This window comes from Oncorhynchus mykiss, chromosome 7, assembly GCF_013265735.2.
Source record: "Oncorhynchus mykiss isolate Arlee chromosome 7, USDA_OmykA_1.1, whole genome shotgun sequence".
NCBI lineage: Eukaryota > Metazoa > Chordata > Actinopteri > Salmoniformes > Salmonidae > Oncorhynchus > Oncorhynchus mykiss.
Genome location: NC_048571.1, coordinates 55,191,404 through 55,209,263, shown reverse-complemented (window position 1 = coordinate 55,209,263; position 17,860 = coordinate 55,191,404). Strand labels below are relative to the sequence as shown.

Here is a 17,860-nt window from a genome sequence, read left to right as displayed (position 1 = left end):
TTTCACCATTTCATTGGGTTTAGGTTAAAAGTTTGGTTAACAAATGAAGAAAAAAAAGACGAAATGCCCTTATTGATGACTTTTGCAAATCCAATTCGTTTTCCACTTTGTCTTCACATACATGTTTGTGGTTGAAATGACTTGTAAACAGCGTTGATTCAACCTGTTTTTTTTTCCCAATGGGACATTTAGAGCAAGATGTTTTTATGGTGGGAAGCAAAATAAATAGTAACGTTACTCTGTGTGGGAAGGCTGTACATCAAAAAAAAAATTGTCGGGAAATATGGATACCACCTGTAGTCTTGTAGGCTTCGTTTAGGCTAAGTTGTTCGCTGAAATGTTTTGGTATAAATCACTGTGTAGACCTGTTGGTATCATTCTGATTGATGTGAAATGATGTCTTTTTATGCATGAAGTTCAGTCATTCCTGCCATTTAAGTGCCACCTTATTTTAAATAGAGGTGTAGGCCTACTGTCTATAAGTGTTGTGTATAAAAAAAAAACATAGAAATAGTAACCTAATTAATAGAGATTAGTCCATAAATTGTAATTTCCTTTTATTTATTGGGGAATATTTCCATATCAATGTGATAATCAATGTTCCAATCACAGCTTGTTTCAGGACACATTACAATTCAGCAACATATGGCTGAGTTATTTTCCCAGAAATACACCAAGATATTACTTGAATATATTTTACAATATGTAAAAAATAGTTTACTTCACAATTGTGAAGTCACAAATATATGCGCAATAGCACAATACAGGATATGGAATTTACATTCTAAACAGAATAATAACAATAATTTCAACTTTTACGAACAAAAGATAAATTGTAAAGGGAATAATTATTTCCTACAAGAGATCATACTTGGTCGTGCAGCTAGACCAACATATTATCTGGTTTTGACATCGAAAGTCTCATTATTTAACGTCTCGAAATAGGCTATGCGCATCACCAGGGTCTCCACAAAGGCCCTCTTCCACCTGCGGTGACACATTTCGGAGTTCTGCTTTTGTGAGGGACCGTCGCCCGGTTTGGACTCAGCGCGACTCTCTCACCAAGTTTCTGTACCCGATGGAAGTGATCGACAAGCTTATGTTGCGAGTCAGTCGGCTGGTTGTGCGCTGAGAGGAAACGCAGCGTCTCCTCCAGGCAGCGGGTGAATCCCTCCGCGTAGCTCTGGACGGGTGACGCTACGTTGAATGAAGAAGCAGGGCGCGTGCTGTTGTCTTTCAGGTAAAACACAGCTGTCTCGAGAATGTCAGCCTTCTCCAGTTTAGAGTTGGGTTGGTGTGCTTGAAGTTCGGTTTTGAGGAGTGACTTGAGCTGTTCGATGCTGCTGTTGATGCGGTCTCGGCGCATCTTCTCGACCACTGGTTTTCTCAGCTGGATAAAACAAATAATCTGATTAGTTAATCGCAGTTTAAAAAAACATGTTCAAATTAAAATTAAAATTATGAATACAGAGGACAGTAGTCAATTGTACTTAGCCTACTTTGATTTTATCTTTCGTGGTCCTCACAATGTTGCACATATTGACAGGAGCCATTGCTGTTGGTCAGTTGATGTTTGCTCTTAGTAAAGATAGTTGCGGATGTTAGAAGTGGGGTTTGACCACCTCTACAGAGCTTCCGTATTTATACACCCCTCACACTGTAAACCCGTGTGGGTCACAGTTTGACAGGTTTCCCACACTTGCTGGCCAATCAGGAACGCGGACAGTACAAAGAAAGAGTGTTCCATTACTTCATGCTAAATTGACTGTCTATTGCTTTGGGACAATGATCGTGTCCCAAGGGAACAGGTGGACTGTGCAATAGAGTAAATGCTCTGAAATATTTGACTGTGTTCCTTTTGTGACTGCACACCAAAATGTTGCTCCATTCACGGTCAAACCCAAAAGGCGGGAAACAAATCCTGAGTAAGTAAATGGGTTTCCAGAAGATTATTCAGGATCAAGAGGCGTTGCTTCTGTGTGCTTTTTCCCGCATTTTTTTTTAAATAAATGAGTTAGTTTGATGAATTCATTCAACCTTACACAATGTTTGATTTGCCTATTTTATGTACAAGTTATAGTTATGATTGTTATTCTTATGCGCAAAAGTTACAATTATGATTGTTATAGCCACTCTTACTCATATTGTATTATAATAAGAACCATAACAATAGTATTATAATAAATAGCACGTATTTAGACATTAGCCTATATAATACCTTTTCCAAAAACGATTATTATTATTGTTATATTAAGTCTGTTGTCATTGAAAGGATATTTTAGATATAGGCTATACAGCGACAGTCTATTTATAGACAGGTAGTTTATGCGAACCTTTGTAAACGACTCTATCCTGTTCGCTTCATCACCAATCGGTCAACAATGTATCAACGTGATATTTTTCCATGTGGCCCCTTGGGAATGGGATGCCTCATTGAGGACCGTGACTAATGCGGTATTGAGCACAGCACACTTACATTGTTGCTCTGCTGAAAGTGTGCTGTGGGAAAGTTGGGACACCACAGCCTACAGGATTAGTCTTTGAATAGAGGAGCAGCTGGCTTCTGTGGCGGGAAACCTCTGTCAGCTGGGTGAGTTCTTCAATACATGTTTCCTCTCTAGTTCTAGTTAGAGGGCATCAGTCCAGTGGTGAAATGTTAGAATTTCAACCAAATTGTTGTTTGTATTGTATACATATTCAAAATGCCATAGATAATGAAAAGTTGCCCATTTCAATGGGAAAAAATGCAGCAATCATTGCTGGCAACATTATGGGCCTATAGGATAATGAAAACAACCTGTTGAATAGAAAGTATGTCTACTCCAAAATAGGTGGGTTCTGCTGGATCATTTTTGATAATCCATACAAATTAAATGGACAGCACTCCAAAGGTTAAATTTCAATCTTTCAATTTTTTTAAATTCAATTTTGTGTGATGCTTATAATTATAGCCACATGAGATGCCATATAAACGGTGGTATCTTTTAAATGACCTATTAGCTATAATTAGTGCACCTAGTTTCACTCATGGCCATGGGCACTGTCTTGTGTTACTTGGACCTATTTCAGAACTTTTTCATTTGTTGGTCTATGTTATCTGTAACATCAATTAACATCTTAGAGTAAAAACAGCTATTTTGTTCATTCATGCTTTCTGTGTATTTTTTAACTCCAGATTGTGAGATTGTCTTAACCAACCTTGCATCTCCCACATGTATCCCTCTCTCTCTTCCGCCAAACTGTGCCATGTAAAAGGGCCCAATGCATTCCTGACTGTTGTGCTGAACCAGGCTTCGCCTGAGAGGGGCAGGTGCTTGGTATCACACGCCTCATCAAGTAGGGCATCCTTGAGGCATGAGCCAAACAGGGACCTGGGAAATGCCTGACCTCTCTTTAGACCTGATAAATCCTCCTCAATGTGGACCCCGGTCTATGGCATCCCATGGACATGTGACCTGAAGTGGGAAATTGTCAAATGTATGACTTCTGTCTTAGTCGACGCCCTGTCAGTACTGTCATGGGTCAGTGTGGTTGGTGGTCAGTTTTAATAGGTATTCACACATACAAAAACAATAAATATCTTATTATTGCTCTGCAATGTAGCACTACATGTTTTTTTTTCAATTAACTTGTTCTGGAGAAGGTTCAATCTTGTTTAGGTATCATTGGATTGTGTATTTACTGTATGTCCATGTCTGTATTCCATTATCCGACAATAACACAAATATAACATGTATTTGTCTTTATATCATAATAGCAGCCTGAAGTCTTTTTATTTGCGTTCCAGTATGATCTACCTGTGACTTCCTCTAGGTGTGGAGTGTGTGAGAGGCCTGGGCTCGCCCAGCAGAGTTCCAGATGGCCTATTGAGTTCCAGGCATAATGAGGGGTGATGGATCAGTGGCGGCTGTGGCAGGGTGGGGCGCAGCCGTGAATGGGGGCTAAGTGTGGGAAAGAGGAGCAGGTCGGAGCTCTCACACATTCCTCACTGGAGAGAGGGAGAGGGCCTTTGGCTGCACACAGACACTGGGACATCTGGGCTCAAAGCTATGGAGACTGTTTTGGTGTGTGTGCGTGTGTCCATGCACGTGGGCGAGAGTGTGCGTGTGTGTGGAGGGGCTTATAATGAGGCCATCGCTTTTCTTCCTGAATAGATGGAATGTCCACATTGGAATGTGTTCATACTCAAATAATGTTTTCATCTGCATAGTCATGACTCACTTATTAGAAATATCTTTAAAGAGAGAAGAAAAGACAGACCATAAATGATTTCCCTCCAAAAATACCCTTGCCATCTGCCTTTTTACATTTTTAGCATTAGCATTTTTGTCCATTTAGTTTAGAGCAACCATTTGAATCAATGTTAAACATTTTAATGCAAGTGTCTAGTAAGTTATTGAAGTATGTAGACATTTACCAATTATATTAACTTATTCACGAGTGATAGGAGAAACATTATTTAGTAATAGCCTCTGATGATGAGAGTGAAGTTCACTGTATTGTACTGTCCGAAGGCTTCAGTGTTTGAGTGCAGGTTTCATTAATGAGAGGCCAGAGGAGATTAGAGGAGGAGAGGTGTAATGAGTGTTAGGTAAGTGTGCACGCACACAGGCCGGCCATGTGAACGAGGGCGAGGTGGGGGGAACACACGTGCCCCCTGGCTCAGCAGTGCCTCTGATCTGGGCAGCAGGTTGAAAGGGTATCTCTAGAGGGGGGCAAGGGGGTGGTGGATGGAGGGGAGATGGGGTGTGGCCTATTGACTGGATCCTCTCCTGCTTTCCCACACTCTCTTTCACATTTACCACATACTCTGTGGGGGGGCTGAGTGAAGGTGTCTCACAATGGAAGTGTGCCTTCCCAGAAGGTGCTGGATAATTGTGTTTAATTGGCATCTACAATGTGAATGTTTCTCTCTCTCACGTTCTCTCTCTCTCTCACTCTCACTCTCTCTCTTTCTCCCTCTCCCACCCCTCCCCCCCCCCCTCTCTCTCTCTCTCTCTCTCTCTCTCCCAGTGTACCTTTCTCATGCTTTCTGTACATGTGAAAGACAGAGAAGATGTAAATGGTATATAAGTAACGGATGTAAGGGGAGAGAAATTATTTAATTTTACAGCACACTTACAGTACTTACAGTACTATCACAGTATTTACATTGTGTCTTCTGACTATATTCTTTGTTTCCTTAATAGGTTAGCATTAATATCTGCAATGTGAAGTGTGCAGTATCTATATGCCTTTAGGGTTCCTTATCAAGTCTGACTCAGTCCCAATCTGCAGATGCCTGATAAGGAATGTTCCCAGGTAATATAAGTGTAACGATGTGCTTGTGTTCAGTCTCTGCCTCTGATATCTGCAGCACCATTCCCTCTGTTGAGGCCAGTAAACCATGAGATAATGGATGCCTCTCCCATTGTTGTGTCTGCCTCGCCCACTGGCCTCTGAGTGTGGGAAAGCTAATCCAGCCTGGTACACATGGCTTTGTAATGCTAATGGCCTCCTATAAATAGGGGAGTGGGCTCCTATCTCAGCTCACAACCTTCTCGCCTTCCTCAGAGAAGCACACTCTCTGTCTAACAGAATGGCTCCTACCTACACCAGAGACTCTGACAACACCATGCTCTCTACTAAAGACAAACATAAAGTAAGTATTGTTTATAACATATGTTTGTGTCATAGTTTACTACTGAATCCTTTTCTTCATGATTTGAACTTACAGGACAGATAACTAACTGAATGCCCTCTTTTCTTCATCAGCTAAGGAAACCAGTTGTGGAGAAGATGCGTAGAGACCGCATCAACACCTGCATAGAGCAGCTCAAGACCCTGCTGGAGAGGGAGTTCCACAAACAGGACCCCAATGCCAAGCTGGAGAAGGCTGACATCCTGGAGATGACGGTGGGGTTCCTGAAGCAGCAGCTGCAGCCTCAGCGCCCAGTCCTTCAGAGGGCCCACAGTGAGGGCTACTCCCAGTGCTGGAGGGAGACACTGCACTTCCTGTCTTCCAGCTCCATGAAGGACATGATGCTCCATAACTTCCAGAGAGCTGGACAGGACATCTGTCTCTCCTCTCCACTCTCCTCCCAACACCAAAACCACAGCCAGGGCCCAGTGAAGCAGGCCATCACAGGCCACAAATCAGTCTGGAGGCCTTGGTAGAACCACTGCATAGAGAGACTATCTCACAAACTGGATGGATGTTTACCATCTTTCTTGCTGTAGGAAATACATTTCCAAACGTTATATTGAAATTATATTATTTTCTTGTTATATTTGAACGGAATTCTACTGATGTGATTATTTGTTCTCAGAGAAGAAGCTGAAAACATATTTGTATTAATTCATAATGAAGAATATGTTTGATATTTTACGTGTATGTTTATGTGTGTATGCATTTTGTGCTCACTTGATGCACCAATGTGTTCTTTAGTCCTTTCATTTTCTATGAAGATGATTTGTAAAGGTCATATCTTAACGTGTATGGTTGCTTAGCTTACTCAAATCTTGCTTTAACTCTATTGTATGTACTGTCCTATTGAAGGACATTTACAAATGCTTTGATATGTCTTTTGTAAAGGCTTTTTGGGACATTGTTGTTCCACCATAGGCACTGTTGTGCTGTGAAATGTATTGTTGACACCGTGTGTCTTTCATTCTCACTTGATAAAGTGAACAGACACCTAAAATGGATTCCAATAAATGTTTTGGAAAGTAACCATACTGTGTGTGTGTTTCTAAAGGAGTTGTAGTGAAACAGGGGACGATGGGACATGTAGAAAAAGTCATAATGTACAGGGTAGATGGAAAGTAACAACAGGTCCTTTATGAAGGACAGCAAACATCATATGACAAGCGTTATAGTTTGTTGTCCCCTGTTTGGAGCTGTCTGTAAAATAGACTACTATGAATCTGCTTTATGAGTAGACGTAGACAACACTTTTCTGCTATCTACACTTCCTGCCATGTGGCATATGACTCTTATGGAGTCGACTCAGATTTTGGTGATGAATATAGAATCAATTCTATTCTAAATTAAAAATAAAAAATTATCACGTTTAAGTGAAACCCTTTTTTAAAAGGAACAGATTGCACATGATGAGTCCTCATGCAAACTGTGGCGGCAGGTAGCCTAGTGGTTAGAGCATTGGGCCTGTAACTGAAAGGTTGCTAGATCGAATCTCCGAGCTGACAATATGAAAATCTGTCGTTCTGCCCCTGAACAAAGCAGTTACCCCACTAGGCAGTCATTGTAAGTAAGAATTTGTTCTTAACTCACTTGTCTAGTAAAATAAAAAAAAATACTGAAATATTTTGTTGTGAAGACATTGTATTTTCATATTGTAACCTAAACTGGGTCCACAAGTGGACATCATACTAATATAAACAATGATACTGACAATACATATTGGTAATATTGATTATTTTATCGCCACTGAAGTCTCAAGTCTCTCTCTCTCTCTTTCCCAATTCAATTCAAAGGGCTCAATTTGCATGGGATACATGGTTGCCTTTTCTTGTGGCAACAGGTCACACATATTGCTGCTGTGAAGGCACACAGTGGTATTTCACCTTATAGATTTGGGAGTTTATCAAAATTTGATTTGTTTTCAAATTCATTGTGGGTCTGTGTAATCTGAGGGAAATATGTACTGTCTCTCTAATATGGTCATACATTTGGCATGAGGTTAGGAAGTGCAGCTCAGTTTCCACCTAATTTTGTGGGCAGTGTGCACATAGCTTGTCTACTCTTGAGAGCCAGGTCTGTCAACAATGGCTTCTCTCAATAGCAAGGCTATGCTCACTGAGTCTGAAAATAGGCAAAGCTTTCCTTAATTTTGGGTCAGTCACAGTGATCAGGTATTCTCCCACTGTGTATTTACTCTCTGTTTAGACCCAAATAGCATTCCAGTGGTCTCTGTTACTTGGTTAATTCTTTCCAATGTGTCAAGTAAATATCTTTTAGTTTTCTCATGATTTGTTTGGGTCTAATTGTGTTGCTGTCTGTCTCTCTCTCTCTCTCTTTCTCTTTCTCTCTCTGTCTGTCTGTCACACTCTGTTACACACAATTCATGTACTCTAAATCTCAGAATCTACTCTCTTCATAGGTCAAATGTCAATAATAGTTTTATTAAAGTTGCAGTCTTTAGTTTGTAGCTCTAATTAAAGATAAGTTTGATTATTTATTAATTTGCATGTGTTGATAATATGTTTAGGTTGTATGTACTGACACCCCAATAAGAGAACATTAAATGCATACTCATGTAATAATTTATGTATATAGTACAGGTATGATTAAAATGAGATCATGAGCATCGGCGCACACACACGTGTATGTGCCATTGTGTGTGTGTCCAACGTGCCTGTCTTGGGCTTTGTATATAAAGCCCCAGGCTAACGTTGGGCCGTCGGCTCTGTCAGCTCTGGTTTCATCAAACAGCTGGTGAGCCGGGCCACTGCCTGACTGCCTGTCGGGCTGTGTGACTGTGTGGCGTGTCTCTCCTCGGCTTTCCCACACTCCTGTTTCATTCTCCCCTTTCATCGCATGGACAAAGGAAGTGTGCCGCTCTAAATGATCCTCTAGGCATGATGCTGAGAATCCTGATCCCCCCCCTACCCACTCACAGCCTAGAGAAAAAAACTGCTTATTCATTTAATCATCATGTCCTTCTTCATTATTAAATACAAGTGATTATCGTTAACAGTCCCTCTGTATTTCTTAGCAAGAAAAAAAAACATTTGTTGTACACATTTCATAAATAATGTATGAAACTGGCATGCATTTAAATTTGGATAGTATTCAAACTAGTTTTGATTTACATGTAAATTACTTTTCTCGTTGAAGTATATTCCACCCTGTGTGCCATTGCATTTATTTATCTGTTCTTTAATCTAATGGTGTGTACAAAATAAAGTCTGAATCCACTTCTATTATATTAGACAATTCATTGACTTAGTGACACAACAGTGCTGTGAGGGTTAAGCTTTGTTTTGAAGATGTGAGTGTTAATATCTATATGACAGGATGGGCCTGTGCCTGTTGCAAGGCCTCGCTGTGTAGCGTCGTGGGAAACCTATCTTATCTGCCTGATGCAAGCAGGTGTCAGTCTGGAGGGTAAGTCTGCTCCCAGGTGATAGATTAGAGTCAACACACCTTAAGCAAACACACACACCATCTCACACACACACACACACCATCTCTCACACACACACACACACACACACGCACACACACACACACACACACACACACACACACACACACACACACACACACACACACACACACACACGACACCAGCCATGACACACATCCTCCTCTAAACTGACTGACTGCTGCTCCACCCACAGCCAATGCATGGTCTCTCTCTCACTCTCTGTCATGCACGCGCGCACGCACACACACTCAGTCACATTGACACTCACACACAAAGTCATTGATGTTATCTATTGTCCTAATCAGGGCTGTTATTGGTTGAGGAGTGTGGGAAAGCTGGGTGAGCTCCAGACCCATGCTACCAGATGCAGCCCATGTGGTATACACACTAAGCCAATCCCTGATAATTGATTATTGACCTCTACAAAGTATCAATATGCCCTGTTCAAGACATGCAGTTCCACCACCAATACCAACACACATGTCCCAGCACAACATGTACTAATAAACATGTTATGAGCTATTTTTTATGTTTTTTTTATTTGTATTATTCCATTGACTGTACATCACTTTCAATGTGATCTCTACTTAACAAAAACATGTTAATGTAAATGTCAAGATAAACCATGCAACATTTCCAGGTTGGTGTTGAGGTGTGGCCTCACCAAATTAAGCAACTATATTTGGGCAGGCAGCTATTTTCAAAATGTATATTTGAAAAGAAGTGCATCTCACAAGATAAACTATGCAATGCAGCAGTATCCAATAACTTCAATGTAACAGCTAGATAGAGAATTCCATTACAGTACTTGTGACCTTACAACTTAGGTTTACAGGTATTAGACTGTGATTTACTTTATATGATATGGCCAGATGCCTGCTCTTCTATCTATAGTATCTATCAGTACATCTGCCTGTTTGCGTTATCTGTTGTTCCCTGTTTATCTCCACTTACGTTTATAAAATTGTTACTTTCCATCTACCTTGTACATTATGACTTTTTCTACATGTCCCATCATCCCCTGTTTCACTACAACTCCTTTAGAAACACACACACAGTTTGGTTACTTTCCAAAACATTTATTGGAATCCATTTTAGGTGTCTGTTCACTTTATCAAGTGAGAATGAAAGACACACGGTGTCAACAATACATTTCACAGCACAACAGTGCCTATGGTGGAACAACAATGTCCCAAAAAGCCTTTACAAAAGACATATCAAAGCATTTGTAAATGTCCTTCAATAGGACAGTACATACAATAGAGTTAAAGCAAGATTTGAGTAAGCTAAGCAACCATACACGTTAAGATATGACCTTTACAAATCATCTTCATAGAAAATGAAAGGACTAAAGAACACATTGGTGCATCAAGTGAGCACAAAATGCATACACACATAAACATACACGTAAAATATCAAACATATTCTTCATTATGAATTAATACAAATATGTTTTCAGCTCCTTCTCTGAGAACAAATAATCACATCAGTAGAATTCCATTCAAATATAACAAGAAAATAATATAATTTCAATATAACGTTTGGAAATGTATTTCCTACAGCAAGAAAGATGGTAAACATCCATCCAGTTTGTGAGATAGTCTCTCTATGCAGTGGTTCTACCAAGGCCTCCAGACTGATTTGTGGCCTGTGATGGCCTGCTTCACTGGGCCCTGGCTGTGGTTTTGGTGTTGGGAGGAGAGTGGAGAGGAGAGACAGATGTCCTGTCCAGCTCTCTGGAGGTTATGGAGCATCATGTCCTTCATGGAGCTGGAAGACAGGAAGTGCAGTGTCTCCCTCCAGCACTGGGAGTAGCCCTCACTGTGGGCCCTCTGAAGGACTGGGCGCTGAGGCTGCAGCTGCTGCTTCAGGAACCCCACCGTCATCTCCAGGATGTCAGCCTTCTCCAGCTTGGCATTGGGGTCCTGTTTGTGGAACTCCCTCTCCAGCAGGGTCTTGAGCTGCTCTATGCAGGTGTTGATGCGGTCTCTACGCATCTTCTCCACAACTGGTTTCCTTAGCTGATGAAGAAAAGAGGGCATTCAGTTAGTTATCTGTCCTGTAAGTTCAAATCATGAAGAAAAGGATTCAGTAGTAAACTATGACACAAACATATGTTATAAACAATACTTACTTTATGTTTGTCTTTAGTAGAGAGCATGGTGTTGTCAGAGTCTCTGGTGTAGGTAGGAGCCATTCTGTTAGACAGAGAGTGTGCTTCTCTGAGGAAGGCGAGAAGGTTGTGAGCTGAGATAGGAGCCCACTCCCCTATTTATAGGAGGCCATTAGCATTACAAAGCCATGTGTACCAGGCTGGATTAGCTTTCCCACACTCAGAGGCCAGTGGGCGAGGCAGACACAACAATGGGAGAGGCATCCATTATCTCCTGGTTTACTGGCCTCAACAGAGGGAACGGTGCTGCAGATATTAAAGGCAGAGACTGAACACGAGCACATCGTTACACTTTTATTACCTGGGAACATTCCTTATCAGGCAGATGGGGACTCGGTCAGACCGTAGACTTGATAAGAGACCTTAAAAGCATACCAAATGAGACACTGCACACTTCACATGGCAGATAGGCAGAGAATAATCACACTAAAGAGATTATTAACATAAAAAAAGTAATTGTATGTAAAAAAAATATATATATAAAAAAAATGAAGACATAAGGACATGTGCAAATAATGTTAGATAAAGAAAGCCAGATAGATGTCTTGTATTATCTTTCATGATCTTTGTCATGCTTCATCCCAGTTATCCTGACCCCTACACTTACAGCAACAGTTAGTATCATTAATATGTAGGGCAAATTGATTATTCATCTAAAGCATATTGGTCAGATCTCCCAATGGAGAAAGCACACTTCCAATCTGTCCCTCCAGACAACTAAACTGTGTGTGTGTGTGTGTGTGTGTGTGTGTGTGTGTGTGTACTTTACATTAAATTAGTTCGAGGGCTAAAGTATGCAACTGCATCTACCGACAGACGTTGCAGTAAACACAGAATGTAGACTACTACCGTAAAGTGTGAAGTGAAAGGCAACCACACATTCGATTTCCTGTGGAGCAGCGCGTGGATCTAGCTTTATGAGTTATTTGACGAGCACCATGGGTGCAAAATGCATCTTTGATGTTTGTGCTAACGTGTGCCCGGTTACTCCTGTTTCCCCTCTATCTCACCACGTGGTGGACATCAAAGATCCGTCAAAGGAGACAGACTATTTTGCTCAAGGTAAATGGTGGGGTGTTGGGCAGTGTAGTTAGGCGCCAAGATAGGTGTGATTAACCAGCACACTTTTGGGTGGCAGCATGTCCCATTCACACACTTATGTTCCTTCCAACAGTGTTAGTGGGACATGGCAAATGGGGGATGTCATCAGATATATGTCGCTGAAATTTTATTGCAGTCGTCGGCTATATGGTTGGCTGTGTGTGGAGTGTGGGAAAGTTTCAGGTGTTAAAAATCCACGCAATTAGGTCGGGATACGCATAGTATAAATACAGACTCCACAGACTCATCACAAACTTATTTAGATTGGGTTGCTGGGCTGCTGTAGCCTACATATAGCTTTGTGTGAGAGCTCGTTGAAGAATATCCACTCTTAAACGTCCCAAGTTGGAACGCCTGTTTCCAACGGCCTGTTTCTAACGGCCATGGCTCCTTTTGCTGAAAGCAATATGCTTACTTATGTTAACTCGTCCTGTTCATCCAGTAATAAGGTAAGTAGCCGAATGCTCGGCATTTGACAAGCACAACACCATTTTATTTTCATATTTTTTTAGATTCAGTTTAATTATCTCGAACAATAGCCTAATATTTATGTATTTATCCTTCCTTTAGTTACGGAAGCTCGTTGTGGAGAAAATTCGGAGAGACCGCATCAACATTAGCATTGAGCAACTGAGAACACTTCTCCACAGAGGACAGATATGTGGACAGCAGCAGCAGCGCTTATCCAAACTGGAGAAAGCGGATATTTTGGAGTTGGCCGTGAGTTTCTTACAGAAGGAGACCAAAACGGGCGTTTCGCCCACCTACTCCCAGTGTCTGCAGGAGACCCTCCGCCACCTGTCCCTTCACGCGCCCCTGCAGGCTGCAGAACAACAGGATATCAAACGCTTTTACGTGCTCCAGAAAACAGCCCTGTCCAGGAGCATGTCAAGTGAACAGCACGCGCAGTCTGCAGCCAAGCGGTCAACATCAAGGTCATCATCACGGCGGTTCCAAGGCTCTCTGTGGAGGCCATGGCAATAGCCTACTGACAACGATCACTGCATCACAAGACTAGGGAAGAGTACCTGAACATTTTGGATCATATTTGCTCCTCTCAACCCAACAACCAATGCTGTCATTGATTTGTCTTATTTTCAGTATAGGCTTTTTATTGTCAGTTGTTCAACATTTGCACATATCTTGTTTTGATGTACCCAGGAAATTGTCTACAGTGTATGACGAACACTGCTTCAAAGCAGTTGTATTATTATAGGGAGTAAGCTTCTGGAATTATTTTGCCTTTTGTAAAGGCGTTATACTCTATTTTGTTGTATGATGTTACTTCTCTTTCAAATTCAGCAATGATTATTTTCACATCATGTTGTAATTGATACCACTTATTAAACATTCCTGATTATTTTCTACTGGTTCTATCGGTTCTGTCTTCTATCTCTTTCCCTCTTATCACACTGACTCAAGGTGCACTAAGCCAATTGTGGAATGACTTTCAACATAATTATCTAAGTAAGCTAACATTTATAAATCTTAGCTAGCAATGGCATTAGTAACTTAGTTCAGAAAGACTTCGCTTCGTGTGCTACAATGTACAGTGGCGGGCAATTCTAGTTCAGCACCATGGACAATTCAAGAGCTAATCGCACACCAGGGGGCGCCACTAGATAAGTATTTTCAAAATCTTCTACACTTTTAGCTGTGGGTATTCACTTTTTGGGTTTAATCCTCACAATCTAAATGTGAAATTTAGCCCATTCATGTCCTTGAGTGAGGAGATTAGTAAATACTAAAGACGGAAAAAAGTGAAGAATCAATTATTTTTATTGCTTTTATAGTTTATTAAAATTGACTCAACATGAATAGACAAATAATAGTGATTTAACATCACAACCAGAACTTGGACAATTCTCCAAGACTTATGATACTCTATCATAGTATAGGAAACATATTTACTGTCTTTATAAAAAGACAAAACCTTGTTTAAAATTAACAATGGGTCTATGTGAGAGAATACACATTTATATGCAATATCTTTAATGCTGAAATTATCTGAATAACATTCACATGAAGCAAATTCTATATTGTTAATCTGACACAGATATATTACCCAGTTTGGGTGAAGTCTAATCCCGGAGGAAGTTGAACAGACTGGTACATACTCAATAACTTTTCAATATTACTTTATCACTACAAAATGTAGTGGTATCATATAGACAATCACAAACAGATATAAAACCTATTTTGGGTTAAACATCCTCATGGAGGACAATTCAAGTTATTGTTGATCATTAATTAAAACATAATCAACACGTTTCATAAAACATAAATGGTTATTATTTCAATTAACACTTCTAAAATGGAGTGTTCATCGACTAGATCATTTTCATAGAAAAAAAATAAAAATAAGTTCTCAGTCACAACAAGACTTTTAAAACCTCCTGCATAAGAAGAAGATGAGGAATATATATTCCTATTCTCATTACTGTCCACAACATTAATCTTAGACCAACATGGTCCATGTTGTTTGTTTGTGTGGAGCTCCGGTCTGTAGGACTTTACCAGGGCCTCCAGAGGGCGCTGTTGACTGAACTATTCTCTTTGCTGATGCTGTGCTGGGGTGGGGGACTCAGCTGAGACAGGTCACTCTCCCTTCTGTTCTTATCAGAGGATGGCTGAAGTATCTTGAAGTGGCTCAGCAGTCTTCTCTGGAATGTGTCTTCACCTCATCCTTGGACAGGAAGTGCACAATCACCTTGACACACTTGGAGCAGTGGAGGCTGTTGAGGGGAGGACGGCTCATAATAATGGCTGGAACGGCGCTAATGGAATGGCATCAAACACATAGAAACCAAGAGTTTGATACCATTCCAACTATTCCGCTCCAGCCATTACCACAAGCCTGTCCTCCCCAATTAAGGTGCCACCAACTTCCTGTGACCTGGAGTAATTAACATGAGGAGGAGCTCACTGGCTGGTACTGTTGTTGTTGTCTCAGGAAGCAAACTGTCATCTCCAGGATGTCTGCTTTCTCCAGCTTGGAGTCAGACTGCTGGTTAAGGGTCTCTGGACCCAGGAGAGACTTGAGCTGCTCAATGCTGCTGTTTATACGATCTCTGCGTAACTTCACTGTCTTTCAGTCTTTCTTAGCTGCAAGAAGAGGATAATAATGAATAACCTTATTCTGAAATATGACATTATTGAAACAAATAAACCATTACAATTGATTTAATTTCCTTGAATTTAAATCTTTAATTTACCTTATCGGTCATTGTCAGGTGCTCCTTAATAGATCATGGCTGAAGTGATTGTAGGTGCCATGGCTTGATCTCTGTGCTGTAGATGCCTCTGTGTAGAAAGTGAATCTGATCTCTACTGGCTTCATCTCTCCTATATATAGTCCCAAATCTGCATATGAATGTGTGTGTCTTGGGCTTGTTGGAGTTTCTCACAGTCTGTAGCCAATGGGTGAACTTGGGAGGACAATAAGAAATGTGGAGCTGCCACATGCTCAGTGTTCTTATTGCTGGGGGACAATGGTCACATCTCAGGGGAACAGGTGGAGGGGTGGGGGTGATGGAGAGTGACTAACAGAGCGCTGTGTGACTCTGGGAAAGTGGTGACCCCCAGATCTGCTGCCTGATGTTGGGATCAATGACACTGACAGAACACACACTCATCATCACAATTTACACAGATCCTCTACATTAAAACTTTTGATTGTTGGGTTTGTTGTTGAATACCATTATTTTTGATACAGTACATGCTCAGTCACATTTAAGCACTAGAAGATGGGTTTGACCTCTTTGATTCTGCTGATATGAATATGTTGTGCTCTCCAAGAGTTTAATTTCAAGGTAGGGCTGCTATTAAGATCCTGTTTGGATCACAGTTGACTGGCTGATGATGGTTATTTATTGTACTTTCTTAGGCTCCTTCTCTAAATTGGCTTCATTCCTTTTAGAAATGTGTGTCAAATACAAAACCTCCCAATTATTGCACTCAGTATGATCAATACGACATGAAATGCATAACAAACTATGAAAAACGTGCACATTTAAGTGGAGTCTAATTGATGAGTATTGAAGTGATTGATTATTGATGTTCTTCTTGAAGAGAAAGAGTTTTGTATCTACACACCTTCACTACTTCTGTATTCGGAGAATGGAGGGAATTCTCCTTCAGTGTTGAGAGTTCAGAGGTAGCAGATGTGTCCTCTGTCTTGGGGCTATTGGTTAGTGTGAGTAGAGAGCGGATCTGAGTTTCCCACACTGAGTCCTGTGTGCTGTGATGAATGTACTACTAAAGCTGCTCAGTGGACTAGTAGTGACGGCCATTGGCTCTGTGTTGTCTAAAGAAAGAGCCTGACATCACCGACCATCTGGATTCTGGAGGGAAAAAACAGGACTGGCTGATTCAGGTCCTGAACTCACAAGATGCTGATACACTGTTATAGAAACATCATTACAATAATTATACAGAAAATAGGAATATAATGCATAATACAAATGGCATTGAAAGTTATCATAATAAAGTTATCAAGAGTAATAAATAACCCCAAATACACCCTCCCACCCATTCTATCCACTCAACAATACAAGTGTGCCTATTCCCCATTGAGGCTCACAGGTGGTACTGATGAGGCTAAACAGAGACTCTGCTCTTCAGAGCTTTCCCACACTCTGCCCATTGAGAGAGCTTTTCCTAAACAATTGAAGTGTGTCTTGTTATATGCTAATTCATCTCTACACAGGCAGTTCCCATAAAGCCACTACAGGTAAAGCCCATTACTGAAATATTTTTATTTAAAAAACTGATAAAGATACACTGTTACAGATAATCAATGCAAACCTGTGTGCTTGTGTACACAAACAAATAGTGTGTTTTAACTATACCCAACATACAAACAGTATACAGTGCATTCGGAAAAGTATTCAGACCTCTTGACTTGTTTCACATTTTATTTCGTTACAGCCTTCTTCTAAAATGGATTAAATAGTTTCTTTTCCTCATCAATATACACACGATACCCCATAATGACAAACAAAAACACATTTTTATCATTTGTGCAAATGTCAACAAAAAACAAATTGCGGAAATATCACATTTGCATAAGTGTTCAGACCATTTACTCAGTACTTTTTTGAAGCACCTTTGGCAGCGATTACAGCAATGAGTCTTCTTGGGTGTGACGCTGCAAGCTTGGCACACCAGTATTTGGGGAATTTCTCCCATTCTTCTCTGCAGATCCTCTCAAGCTCTGTCAGGTTGGATGGGGAGTGTTGCTGCAAAACTATTTTCTGGTCTCTCCAGAGATGTTCGATCGGGTTCAAGTCCGGGCTCTGGCTGGGCCACTCAAGGACATTCAGCGACTTGTGCCGAAGCCACTCCTGCGTTGTCTTGGCTGTTCGCTAATGTTTGTTGTCATGTTGGAAGGTGAACCTTTGCCCCAGTTTGAGCGGTCTGGAGCAAGTTTTCA

At 40.8% G+C, this 17,860-nt stretch overlaps 4 protein-coding genes and 1 long non-coding RNA gene across 5 annotated transcripts; 2 read left to right on the top strand and 3 right to left on the bottom strand.

Moving 5' to 3' along the window:
* Positions 1 to 555: 555 nt before the first annotated feature.
* Positions 556 to 1,649, bottom strand: LOC110527126 (transcription factor HES-5-like). The gene is made up of 2 exons (XM_021608279.2): positions 1,500 to 1,649; positions 556 to 1,390 (listed from the first exon to the last, which is right to left on the bottom strand). The coding sequence occupies exons 1-2, from the start codon at positions 1,551 to 1,553 to the stop codon at positions 956 to 958; spliced, it is 489 nt and encodes a 162-aa protein (XP_021463954.2). The 5' UTR covers positions 1,554 to 1,649; the 3' UTR covers positions 556 to 955.
* Positions 1,650 to 5,013: 3,364 nt separating this feature from the next.
* Positions 5,014 to 7,125, top strand: LOC110528016 (transcription factor HES-5-like). The gene is made up of 2 exons (XM_021609790.2): positions 5,014 to 5,641; positions 5,755 to 7,125. Exons 1-2 carry the CDS (start codon positions 5,579 to 5,581, stop codon positions 6,154 to 6,156), a joined length of 465 nt encoding a protein of 154 aa, XP_021465465.2. The 5' UTR covers positions 5,014 to 5,578; the 3' UTR covers positions 6,157 to 7,125.
* Positions 7,126 to 10,195: 3,070 nt separating this feature from the next.
* On the bottom strand, positions 10,196 to 11,494 carry LOC110528013 (transcription factor HES-5-like). The gene is made up of 2 exons (XM_021609788.2): positions 11,287 to 11,494; positions 10,196 to 11,173 (listed from the first exon to the last, which is right to left on the bottom strand). Exons 1-2 carry the CDS (start codon positions 11,347 to 11,349, stop codon positions 10,772 to 10,774), a joined length of 465 nt encoding a protein of 154 aa, XP_021465463.1. The 5' UTR covers positions 11,350 to 11,494; the 3' UTR covers positions 10,196 to 10,771.
* Positions 11,495 to 12,809: 1,315 nt separating this feature from the next.
* LOC110528968 (transcription factor HES-5-like) lies at positions 12,810 to 13,410 on the top strand. Its single transcript, XM_021611133.1, has 2 exons — positions 12,810 to 12,875; positions 12,997 to 13,410. The coding sequence occupies exons 1-2, from the start codon at positions 12,810 to 12,812 to the stop codon at positions 13,408 to 13,410; spliced, it is 480 nt and encodes a 159-aa protein (XP_021466808.1).
* A 791-nt stretch (positions 13,411 to 14,201) lies between these two features.
* On the bottom strand, positions 14,202 to 15,771 carry LOC110528014. The gene is made up of 2 exons (XR_002474179.2): positions 15,642 to 15,771; positions 14,202 to 15,531 (listed from the first exon to the last, which is right to left on the bottom strand). It is a non-coding gene; the product is annotated as an uncharacterized LOC110528014 (long non-coding RNA).
* Positions 15,772 to 17,860: the final 2,089 nt, after the last annotated feature.

Coding starts and splice junctions, on each gene's coding strand:
- LOC110528016 (XM_021609790.2), top strand. CDS start 5,579: ATGGCTCCTACCTACACCAGAGACTCTGACAACACCATGCTCTCTACT. Junction 5,642..5,754: donor CTACTAAAGACAAACATAAA/GTAAGTATTGTT, acceptor TTTCTTCATCAG/CTAAGGAAACCAGTTGTGGA.
- LOC110528968 (XM_021611133.1), top strand. CDS start 12,810: ATGGCTCCTTTTGCTGAAAGCAATATGCTTACTTATGTTAACTCGTCC. Junction 12,876..12,996: donor CCTGTTCATCCAGTAATAAG/GTAAGTAGCCGA, acceptor TCCTTCCTTTAG/TTACGGAAGCTCGTTGTGGA.
- LOC110527126 (XM_021608279.2), bottom strand. CDS start 1,553: ATGGCTCCTGTCAATATGTGCAACATTGTGAGGACCACGAAAGATAAA. Junction 1,391..1,499: donor CCACGAAAGATAAAATCAAA/GTAGGCTAAGTA, acceptor TGTTTTATCCAG/CTGAGAAAACCAGTGGTCGA.
- LOC110528013 (XM_021609788.2), bottom strand. CDS start 11,349: ATGGCTCCTACCTACACCAGAGACTCTGACAACACCATGCTCTCTACT. Junction 11,174..11,286: donor CTACTAAAGACAAACATAAA/GTAAGTATTGTT, acceptor TTTCTTCATCAG/CTAAGGAAACCAGTTGTGGA.